We start from the raw sequence: 12242 nt of genomic DNA, 5'->3' as shown, positions 1-12242 counted from the left end.
CAGCCATCCTCGAAAAAAAAACCCAGAAAAAAAAGAAAATTAAACCGTAATTCAAACAAAAATTAAAAATAATATTCGTATAAATTTTTTTAGTTAGTGATATTATAACTATGATTACAAATTGTTAAACTGCAAACAGTATTGCATATAAATAACTAAAATATCATTTTAACCTATTCGTTATTAGTATTTAGATTATATACTAATTTAGAGACATTTTTATTGAAAAATAAAATCCGACGCTAGATGGCACGTTTTTGAATGTATTTAATACATACATTGGATTTTACAGTTTAGGCCTATCACCTGTTGCTATGTATATACAATAACCGGAGATTTATCACATTCTCACCGTAAACTTTACCAATTTACTGATTTCTTGAAATTATTCCCCGTTTATCATCTTACATCAAGTACACCCATGTCCATAAATTAAGGATAATTCGGAATCGCACCTGTAGAATTATCACACACATCTGCAAGAATGATATGCAAATTTTAGGAAGCCACCAGATGATGCCGATAGTACGTCACAATGACGAGAGTGTAAGAGGGGGGGGGGGTATATAAGGAATGGTGGCAAAGAAGTGAAATTGTTCACAAGAGTTCTGTAAGGCGCTCAGTACCATAAGCGAATAGTTATGACACAGAGGACGCATGTGGATGATTTTTTACTTGGTAGAATTATCGGCCGCCTGGAATGTGGGCGTACTCAGATGGAAGTATCCGAGGAACTTGGAATTGCCCAAAGTGTCACCTCTAGGCTTTGGCAACGATTCCAAGATAACGGAAATGTCAGTAGACGTTACAGTACAGGTCGCCCCCGAGTTACAACGCCGAATGAAGACCGGTATTTGGCAGTAACTGCCAAAAGAAGCAGACGGAGCACATCATCCGACCTGTCTCGTCAGCTATCTGCAGCCACGGCTACCACAGTTTCGAGGCAAACCGTGTACAGACGTTTGAGAGATATTGGTCTATATGCTCGCAGGCCTGTCAGATGTTTTCCGCCCACGGCAACTCACTGTCGGCAGCGATTAACCTGGAGTAGAGAACATTCAATGTGGACATCGTCACAGTGGGCTTGTGTGATGTTTTCCGACGAGTCCAGGTTTAGCTTGCAGTCTGATTCACGTCGGACTTTCATATGGAGAACGCCAGGTACCCGTTACCACCAAGACGACATCATTGAACGACACCGTTACGGTGGTGCAGCATTGCTCGTTTGAGGTGGAATTGTACTGGGTTCCAGAACAGATCTGCATGTTCAAACCGGAACCATGAAAGCCCAAATTTATCGGGACATCATTCTGGAATAACATGTACGTTTGTTTAGGGGTGCCATGGGAGCAGAATTTGTGTTTATGGATGACAACGCCCGTCCTCACCGAGCAAACATCGTAAACGAATGCCTTGAATCTGAGGATATAACCCGTATGGAATGGCCAGCACTCTCACCTGGCTTGAATCCGATAGAGCATGTGTGGGACATGCTTGGCCGACGAGTTGCAGCCCGTCAACCACCTCCTACATGTGTACCGGAACTTCGGAGAGCATTGCTTGCTGAGTGGAGTGATCTTCCCCAAGATCAGATCGATAATTTGATACTCAGCATGCCTAGGCGTTGTACGGACTGTCTTTCATTGCACGGGAGACATACAATGTATTAACCATCATACCAACCATGTAATAGTAAGTTTTTGTAAAGGCGATATTTTTTACAATTGCTCCAGGGAGCAATACACACACCACCGTTTTTGTTCTTTATCTTTTGTTTAATAAATGGGCTTTATGAATAAGTAACGTTTGTTTTGTTTCCGAACCTTTATTTGCCGGAGCTGGCGTTATCCCCAATTTATGGACATGAGTGTAAATTCCACCAAAATCTATTTGATTTTTTCCTGATCAAAATTATTAACAACATATATGCGATAAAGTAGGGAAGTTGGGCTAATGGGCAAGGCAAAATTTCAGTATGTTTTGTTTTTATTTGAATATTTCTTTCACATCTGAATGCCAACAATTAAACTTTTGTCATTAAATAACATAAGTTCAGATCATTAGGCAAAAGAGAGGCGAAAATCAGTTTTCCACCCTGATAAACAAGTCTGATGGGTTTTTTTTGGCTTGAATGATTTTGAATTACTAAATCCTTTACAAATACAAATAATACAAATACAACGCTACGACAAGCAAAATGCCCAACGAGATGGCTGAGAAAAAGATGCCCTTAACACTCGGGACATAACAACAATTACATTCGGGAAGATACTGTATTTCGTAGACTTTGAACATTGCACTATTCATATAAATCTCAGTTATAATTTCTTGTGAAAAGCACGTGCAGTTAAGTTTTCAAAAACACGAACACTTTCAGCCTGCGGGGTCTTAGCGGGACATGTAACTCGCCTTTAAAGAAGAATTTTCGGTTTATTTTATGCATTATTTTTTCCAGATTTTCGAAATGTTAGGCTATATAATGGAAAAATATTTGCTGAATTGGATATGATTAATTGTACACTAAATTGAAATAACGGTTACATGGAAAATAATGTAGATGAAAAACTCGCACACAAAATTAATTTCTATATAATGGCTATTATACTCCTTCTATTGCTCTTTTCCAAAGAACAGAAATCCTATTTTTAGATATTTATATTTTTATAAATCCCTGTGTACCATTAATACCCACTCGATCTTCTGCTAGGCGTAATGCCACTGCTGCCATAGGCAATTCATTGCTTATTATTCACAAACATATTACAAAAATTCAATTCTCTCTTACCTAAGTTTTATAACTGTCTTCCCCTCGAAATTAAAAATGCTCCCTCTCTATACATCTACAAAAAGTACCTCAAACGATATCTACTGTCTATTGATGATATCTCCGTGAACTTAAAAAAAATTCTTAAGCATTTGTTTCCACACTAATTGAAGTTATCGGTTTTTCTCCCCTTATATTTATCAGCATTTTTAATATTTTTGTCCTTTAACGACAGTAGCTCAATTACTCAAATCAATACTTATTTTCTCTAATTTTGATATTTCCAATGTACCCACCACCTGTTTTTCACAATGATGTTAATAACTAATTACATTTTTTCCCTTCCCCATTCTATCACTTAATATTTAACTATCGAGTCCCTCCCCCATCATTTACATTTGTGTTTATATATAATTATATACATAAATATTTTCCTCCCCTTTTCTCACACAACATTGTAGTTTTTATATGAAAACCCATCATCCAGTATGTGACAATCATGTTCACCTTGGTAGACCAATTGTCTCTATTTGTGCATGTTTGTAAATTTCTTTTGCTAAATAAATAAATAAATAAAATATTTTTTCCAGTGTAATCAAACTATAAGAAATCCAAAATCTTAAATAAGAATAATTATAAATCTATTAAAGAGAAATTTTGTTTTAAAACAGAAAGGTGGATTCGGTGTGGTTGAGTATGCTTATGTGACCAAAGAGAACATCCAGTGCATATTCAGTTTTTTTGTGGGTCATTTTTCTTGTCCCATTAGAAACTGAACTCTAATGGGACAATAGAGTCGATGTACAATATCGACCATCACTGCAAAAGCAGCTAAAATTATTTGTTTTGAATATTTTTATCACGAGATATATAGGGGGAGACTATATATATTATACCTTGCCACATTATTTTTAAAATTTTTCTCAGTCTTTCTCTCAATTTTCTCTTAAAATCTCACTAAATTCTCACATTTTTAGAATCTGTATATTGCATGAAACACTATAAAAATTTCAAATCACTTTTTTTTTTACTGTAATCATGAAATATTGATTTTTGAAACGACGAAAATATTCCAAGGTACAACAGGGGGAATCTTGCACTTTGAAGCATGCATTTTTGCACATGATGGTAAAATTACAAAGACAAAAAGTTGTGATGGGAAAAATAATGTAATAAGTATTTTTTTAAGTATAAATCATATACTGAAATATAAAATATCAAAGTAATGATACAATTATTATTAATATATATATATATATATATATAAATAAAAGTAACAATAATGGAGCACAATTATTCTTTATTGTACTTTCTTTAGTTCTGTTTCTTAATCTTTAGTTCTGTCAGTTTCTTTGATGCTATATGATTGATTGCATCAGAGATACAATATCAGTGACGTCAACATTTTCTTTATTAAAACAGTGAAATATTTTCTCCTCTCTTAAGTAAGTTCATCGGGTAAAAGGTTTTGTTAGATGCATCCCACACACTGTCAATTTTATGCTTTTCAGATCATCATCATCCCAACAAATTCGACTGGGAAATGACCGAAGGTGGAATGGAAGAGAAGAAATGGATACATAGCTGAAATTTTGTAGGAAAAAAAGTGTGGACCTAACATTTAAAATATAATTGTATATAATTGTAAATATAAAATTGTATTTAAGAGCAGAAAAAGAAGTATTACTCAATTGGTGTAAGTTGGGTGTTCCAAGGTGAACTAGGAAAATTACACGTTTTATACTGTTCCATGATACACGATCTTTTTTGTTTCAAGGTACACGATACTCCATTATGTGTGAGAAATAAGAAAAAATTTAATAACTTCTTTCACGATGCTTGGTATTATTGAGCACTTGGCACGTTTATCAGAAGAAGATTTTTCAAATTATAATTATACTAAACATAGTTCACTAAACTTGAAACGTCGAGAAGAAACACAGCAAAAAAGCAAGAACACAATTTTTTTACTTTATGTGCCTGCTTGCAAAAGCTTTGCCAATGCCAAAGAGCTGAAACCACGTTCATTTCAAAGGTTATGTATTTCTAATCTCTTGCACTCCAAAAACATCAGCTAGAAAGCAATACTGTCGAAACTATCTCAAGTGTTTCAACGTTTACAATAGTCAAAAGATACAACAGTTTTCCCTATGTATATGTTCCTGAATGAAACAAAAAGAAATTTCAAATTTTCTTATTTCACTTTGGAAAAAATAAAAAATAAAAATTCTTCCCATTAATTTACACTTTCCCTTATTTTAAAAGATGACTAATTAAAAAAAAATATATACGATCATCTCAATCAATGTTTGTTCACACGCAAATCTCATCCATTCCCTCCAATTACAATACGACATTCAATTCAGATCATCATGATCATCCGCGAGACTATTAATCATCATCACCGTCAGTAATTAATAGCCACGAATAAAAGCGATGCATATCACCCTCAGCCATGTCGAAAAGTCAGAAGATCCAATCCAAAAATAAAATCATCAGCAGGTGGTGGTTCGGTTCGAAAAAAAAAAAAAAAAGAGCACCAACGTTATACGAATGACCCGCAATTGGTCCAATTATAATCCCAAAAAGAAATATAAATAAAATAATAACAAAAACAACTATAAGAAAGTGTCATCGACAGATATTCATGGAAAACCAGTTTCTCGAAGATCTTTTTGGGGGCCCATTTGCAGGAGAGTGGAAAAGAGCCCAAAAAACTTTTCCCACCACCAACGGCAAAATACCGAAGGTAACAACAACGATGACCGTTTGCCAAGATTGCAAAAAAAAAACATATATGTATATATAGTTCATCATGAAAAGAACGAGAAAGAAACCGAAACTAACTGTTCTTTTACGTTTTTATTTTTTAACTGGAGGCTGTAGGTTTATGAACCAAAGAAAACACCTCTTCTTGTGCGATATTTTCTTTTTTTGAAGCGTAAGAAGAACAACAAGAAAGCAAGAAGAAAAGTCATCAATTGTGGCTCATCACGTCCCATGAAAATGGCAGGAAAAGAAAGCAAAGAAACTTGCCAGACAGGACTTGCCAGTTGCTCGATTTCTTCTACATAATACAATTTTTTTTTTTAACCGTGCGGACTTGTTGGTAGCATCAGTACCTTGACCGCCACCATCCGACGGTGGTGTCTGATAACTACACCGCTGTCCGACCATAGTTTGTCAGGTGTTGTTCGTAGCGTAACGGTGAATCCAATGGACACGAGTAGTTTTGGATTTTGTTGAAGTTTTTTTTCTCTGTGTGCCAAGACGCAGCAATTGTTTTTTTATCCATCGCTGGGATATTTTGATTTTATTAACACACTTTATGCGGATTGTTTTCTTCAGTTTTGGCAAGAATATGATGGAGAAACGTAACGGGATGAATTTCCGTCATGTAAGTTTAACACGATTTTTTTTGATGGAATTGACATAAAATTTCTTCGGATATCCATTTCCAAACTTTTTCAAACGTTTTTCAGGTTTTTTTCCTTTCAAATATAATCATGAAATCAAGATTTTAAATGCTTTAAAAACTTTGAGGTATTCTATCACGTGATTTTTCTTCAATTTTAATTTTTTCCATGAAAGCCCCATTTTTTTGTGATTGCAAATCAGACCTTGTTTTGAGGGCCTGCGGAGACCAGGTGACTTCTTTCCGAGTTTACCTGAGCATAAAATCCAGGATATACATATTTCCTTTGTATATTTGGTTGAGAAAAATCCGTCTATCTCTACCGTTCCACCTGGGGGGGCCATTTACCGAAGTTAAGAGACGCTACTAATGCCTCTACTTCAGCGCCTCACTCCACAGTGCGTGAAATAAGGTCGCCTGGCTCGTGTCTCCAGTGATGCAGATGGTAACATGCCTGCTCGGAATACAAGAGGACCTAGGTTCGAGCCCCGTTGGAGACCAGATGACCTTTCTTTCCGAGTTCCTCTCGGCGTACGACGTATAATCCAGAAAATGTCTGTTTCCTTGAGCCCTTGTTTTACATGACGCTTAGAACCGAAGTTACCGTCCACTTTAGTGGTGAATTTTTACATACAAGTTATCCGTGAGTAAAAACTTTCAACACGTTTAATGAAGAATAATATTTTTAACATTTTAGAGTTTGAAACACGATTTCTAAACATCTATTCATTGTGTATTTACTAAATTTTAACATGATATTCTGCTATATATTGCTATATATTGCCAAGATAATGGGCCAAAATCTAAGGTCTATCACATATCTAATAACAGTGTTTTATAAACGATACGTGGAATGAAATTTTGAAAAATTCATAAGTCCATCGACAGATTTGAGTGTAACTTATGAGCGTTCCATACAATCCTTTAAATTTTGTTTCATAACCTGTACTATGATTACCTGAATGCTGTAAAAATAACAAAACATTCCAATCATAGAAGTTTTTGCCATCGCGATTGGAATATTGCATGCATTTTTTTCAAAATTTGACATACAATGACTTTTCCGTAGAAAATGACATAGGTAATAAGAAATGTATTAGCTTTCACCATTTTGAGACACACTTTCTATAAAATTTTTTCATTGAAGTTCAATCGAGTACCATTTTATAGAAAAATGATAAGAAAGGTAGTCGGAGAGATACCTTAAGTATTAATATTAAATTTGAATTTAATTTAAAAAAATCAACTAGAATATTAATTACAAGAGAATATTATTAATTTTAATATTTTAGAAAGAAATTGTATTCCAGAGGATTACTATTGCCCGAGTGCCGTGTTGGTAGAATGCTCGTCTACCAACGTGAAGGTTGCTGTCACGGTTCCAGGTTCAAGTTCCGAGGGAGTATATTATAGATACGGTATTTTCCCTTAACGAGCTTGAGGCGACCACCGATAGACAGCGCCTTCATTTCCAATCCATCTCATTAATAGAAGTAAATTGCGATATGGCCAGAGTTGGTGTTTGGTTAAGTAGTGATATTGCTGAAAGTTATGATTTTTGTTTTTCAGTTGCAAGAAATATTTGAATGAGTGACGAACGTGAACATTCTCTATACGAAGGTGAAAAATTCAACATGTGCAATTATAATGACTAAATTATTAAGGAAAGCTACAAAATCATAAAAAAAAAACGGATGTAATTATAGTACATGATGTAATTATGATACGTTAAAAAATGTTCCGTTATGTAAGTTGCTGAAATTTCTAAACGTTTTACGTTTAACTTGATTTCTAACAGTTTTTCCGTTTCATAAAAATAATTCCTCTAAATATCAGTTTTTTCCCCAATTTTATATTGTATTTTTATAGATTTTTTTTTTTCGAAAATTCCATCATGAAGTTCAGATTTTGAATGCCTTAAAATATTTAAGTACCTACACGCACCAATTTGGTAAATTTATCTCAATATTTTGGTATAATGAGATAGCTTCATGTAAAAAATCAACTCAAACAATGTTCAAGTGAATATTAGCCTATTAATTTTAATATTATGGAGGTTCATATTTAAGTTCAAAGAATTATATTGATGTGTGAATTAGTAATAGGTAATAGTTTTCAATCATGTAAGTTACCACAATTTCTAAAAATAATTTTTAAAGTTTTCGTAAAATTTATTTAAACATCCATTTTCTTCTCTTTTGTACATTTTAATAGATGCTTTTTTGAAAAATTTCACCTTGAAATCAATTTTAATTACCGGTACCCTAAATCGTAAAAAAAAAAAAACTAAAGATAATTTAAATACTTTAAATAGTTAAGGACCTGAAACACAAATTTTATGTATTTATCTGAATATATTGATATGATGAAACCATTTTGTGTGTTGTTGTTCCCCACCCCCTTAAAAATTGAATTCACAATATTCAACAAAAATATTTTTTAAGGAAAAAAGAGCTTATAAATTTTTATAATATAGGAAAAATTATTTCATTCAAGCTGTAAGAATTCTATTAATATAAAAACTAATGATATAGGTAAAAATGTTCTTTCATCTGCGTATATTTTATGAATTTTGTTTTGAGAAATTGCCTAAAAACTAATTTTAAATGCTCTACGTAAGGAAAAAAATTGATTTTTTTAAAAAATATTTATGTATTTACTGAAGATAGATTAAATTTTTTGGATTTCGCTACAATGAGATGATTTTGGTGGTATTTTTCCCTATAAGAATTATCTTATTGATGAAAAACGCAACAAAAATATTGCGATTAATTTTAATATTACGGAAAAAATTTTACTAGTTTTCAATTAATGCTGAAAATTAGGATTTTTTTAAAGTTATATTAAATATTTAATTGTGTGATATATAAGTTTCGTTGTTAAGTGATCAGAATTAAATTACAAGCAAAACTACATCGTTTTTAAAAACGGGCTCAATAATATTTTGTAAAATTGTGATATATCTGAAAATTCCGATTTGTAAGTTACCGAAATTTCTGAAACGAATTCTTTCCATTTCACATAAAATATTTCTTCAAATCTCCATTTTTTTTACTTTTGTATATTTTGTGGATCGTTTGCAGAAATTTCGGATTGTAATTCGTTTCAAATTTCCTAAAATATTTAAGGGTCAACAGAGAATAATTTTATAAATTTACCTGAGTTTATTAACATAATGAAATATAGTTTTTTGAAGTGTCTCACCCCCCCCCCCAAAAAAAAAAAATTCATTGGAAAATTGACGATGAAATTGACTATTCACTAATAATGTAAGGGAAAATAATATACACTTTTATATTATAGGAAAAGTATTATTTAATTTAGGTTGAAAGGATTCTATTTTAGGCTCTCTGTCTCTCTTTAATTCTTTCTGTTAAAATGAACAAAAAAAAAAATCTAAATTTTTACATGGACGCCAAAAAAAACAAAACAAAAAAACTCCAGTTGTTGTCCTGTCTCTTCACTTCCTCCCCAACTTTTTTTCAATTTTTGAATTTAAATTTCTCAGCGAATATTGCGCTTAGAAACATGAAATTGTTTTCGTTGGCCTGAGGAGAGACAGCTGCGCGGTAGCCCGGTTGATAAGATACTCGCCTGAAGTACCAAAGGATGTTTAAGAGGTGTCGCGAGTTTGATACCAGGACCGTCCTTGTCGGAAAACTTTCCTGACACAAGGGTACAACAAAAAATGACGACTTGACCGCAGCACAAAATTGCTGAGTCCCCCATCGAGGGGTTAGCGCACCAACCTCTCGATGAGTATAAAAAACAAGCCTGCCGTTAGGAATCGGCAATAAATTATAGGTCCCGATCTAATTAGCCCTCACGTGCAGAAAATGACCGTGGTGCGACAAAAATGATCAATGAGGAGAGACAGGAACGAATTAGCACGGCAGTTCGATCCAGACATCAAGATGGAAAAAAAAAAAAACGGCATCCATAGTTTGCGCTGCAATTACGTCAGGACTTTCAAATTATGTATTTTTGATATTCAATGACTTGTTGTATAACAACTTAGTCGAGAGAAACAAAGTCTGACTGTGCTTATACAATTTTTTCTAAACTGAATTTGCTCGTACAAAATCCACGATTTTTTTCCTCCAACTTCGTATTATCCAAAACATTAAAAAAAAAAAAAAAATTAAACAAGAAATTTTAGCATTAAATTAGATAAAAATACTCGAGGAGAGGTCGCAGAAGTTCAAATTATCCGAAATTTGAATCAACCCTTCACCGATTCTTGAAGGATTCTCGGAGGTCCGTGAAAATAACCTATTTTTGCTTTCTGAAATGGACTCGTCCAAAATTTTACCGCTCACTTAAACCCCCATCCTTTCATACCGTTCAGTTCCTATATTGTATTATTGCAAAACAACAGTGAAACTTGGAGGAGAGCTTTTGAAATCTAAAATTGACGGGGGCGTCTACGCTTGTAGTTCTCGTTCCCGCACTTTGACAATCATATTTAGCTGCCCTTTCACAATAATCTCTCATATACCCATTCTGTCCCCACATTTTGGCCGTTTGCTTGTAGAGCCGTTCCACACTGTACTTGCCATTCTCTCTCAATTTTTGTACTTATTTTTTATACAAATAAATACAAATACAAATACAACGCCACAACAGGCAAAATGCCCAACGAGGTGGCTGATAAAAAGATGCCCATAAAAATATGGATGTCATATGTTTCAAAAATACAGCAACCCTATCAAAAATGCAATTAACACAAATTATAAACAATATATACACATGATAAAATATTATACAATGCCCATAAAGAATACTTATGGTTGTCTTATTCTAAGAATGGATAGCTTCTCGATTTACCCCAACATGTTTATCGTATTTCTTTTTAAACGTGTCAATTGTGTTACAATTTACTACCTCCGGGGGTAAGCTATTCCATTTATTAACAACCCTATTAGAGAAAAATTCCCTGCGACACCATAACCTTGCATTGACCCTCACCAACCGATACTGGTGTCCCCTTGTAAAAGCAGTTGATTGGCGGTGTACTAAAAGTTCATGGTCCATCCTATCCATCCCATTGAAAATTTTGAACACTTCGATCATATCTCCTCGACACCTGCGTTCATCCAATGTAAACATATTCAAAAAATGAAGTCTCTCTTCATAACTCAAGCCCTGTGTGCCAATAAGGACACGCGTAGCTCTTCTCTGCACCCCTTCAATCAAGTCTATGTCCCTCTGTAGGTATGGTCTCCAAAACCTTACCGCATACTCCAGTCCAGGACGAACTAAACCTCGAAAAAGCGGAAGAATGACTTTAGGAGAACGCGAAGAGACCTTTTTGAAAATGAGACCAAGCATTCTATTCGCTTTTTTGACAACCGCTGAACAATGTTCAGAAAACTTAAGTCGCTCGTCAATGAGAATTCCCAAATCGGTGACTCTAGTTGCATCCGGGATAGTGACACCATTCAACTCGTAAGAGAACCGTGGGTTGTTCGAACCAAAATGAGCGACCATGCACTTATCTACGCTAAACGTCATGCTCCATTCATTTGCCCATGCTGCAATCTTGTTTAAGTTGGTCTGGAGCAACTCCCTATCGCTTTCATTCCCGATTACCCCCATTAGCTTCACATCATCTGCGAATTTGCTAGTAATTCCATCGATACCCTGATCGAGTTTGTCGATAAAAAGTGAAAAAAGTATGGGGCCAAGGACACTTCCCTGAGGAACTCCACTTGTGACGTCTGTCCAACCAGAGAATTCCCCGTTCACCATAACTCGTTGCGACCTATCTCTTAACCACGATTCTATCCAATTCAGCAAGTTGCCCCCTATTCCAATCTCGTGTAAACGCTTCAAGAGTTTGCTATGTTGGACCCGATCGAATGCCTTCTGGAAATCAAGGTAAACAACGTCGACATTTTTGCTCTTACCCAAAGCCTTAGTCACGTAATCATAGAAGCAAAGGAGTTTAGTTACACATGACTTCCCCTTCCTGAACCCATACTGATTATCCGACAATACATTATTCTCGTCTATCCACTTCACAAACTGCCTTTTGATGATAATTTCCAAAATTTTCGAGAG

The 12242-nt window shown here is 34.4% G+C and overlaps 1 protein-coding gene across 1 annotated transcript in view; it reads left to right on the top strand.

Moving 5' to 3' along the window:
• Nucleotides 1–5881: 5881 nt before the first annotated feature.
• Nucleotides 5882–12242, top strand: part of LOC149065325 (uncharacterized) — a 41016-nt gene continuing 34655 nt past the window's right edge. Inside the window, exon 1 of the mRNA XM_089254209.1 lies at nucleotides 5882–6161. Within this exon, the coding sequence (XP_089110335.1) occupies nucleotides 6093–6161 (69 nt within the window). The 5' untranslated portion in view covers nucleotides 5882–6092. The remainder of the gene's footprint in view (nucleotides 6162–12242) is intronic.

This window comes from Pholcus phalangioides, unplaced genomic scaffold (genome assembly GCF_987345545.1).
Source record: "Pholcus phalangioides strain wild (caught in Gottingen) unplaced genomic scaffold, Ppha-v1.0 ptg000040l_1, whole genome shotgun sequence".
In the NCBI taxonomy this organism is placed as follows: Eukaryota; Metazoa; Arthropoda; class Arachnida; order Araneae; family Pholcidae; genus Pholcus; species Pholcus phalangioides.
Note: the sequence above shows the minus strand (reverse complement) of the source record. Positions and strands in the feature narration are given on the sequence as shown.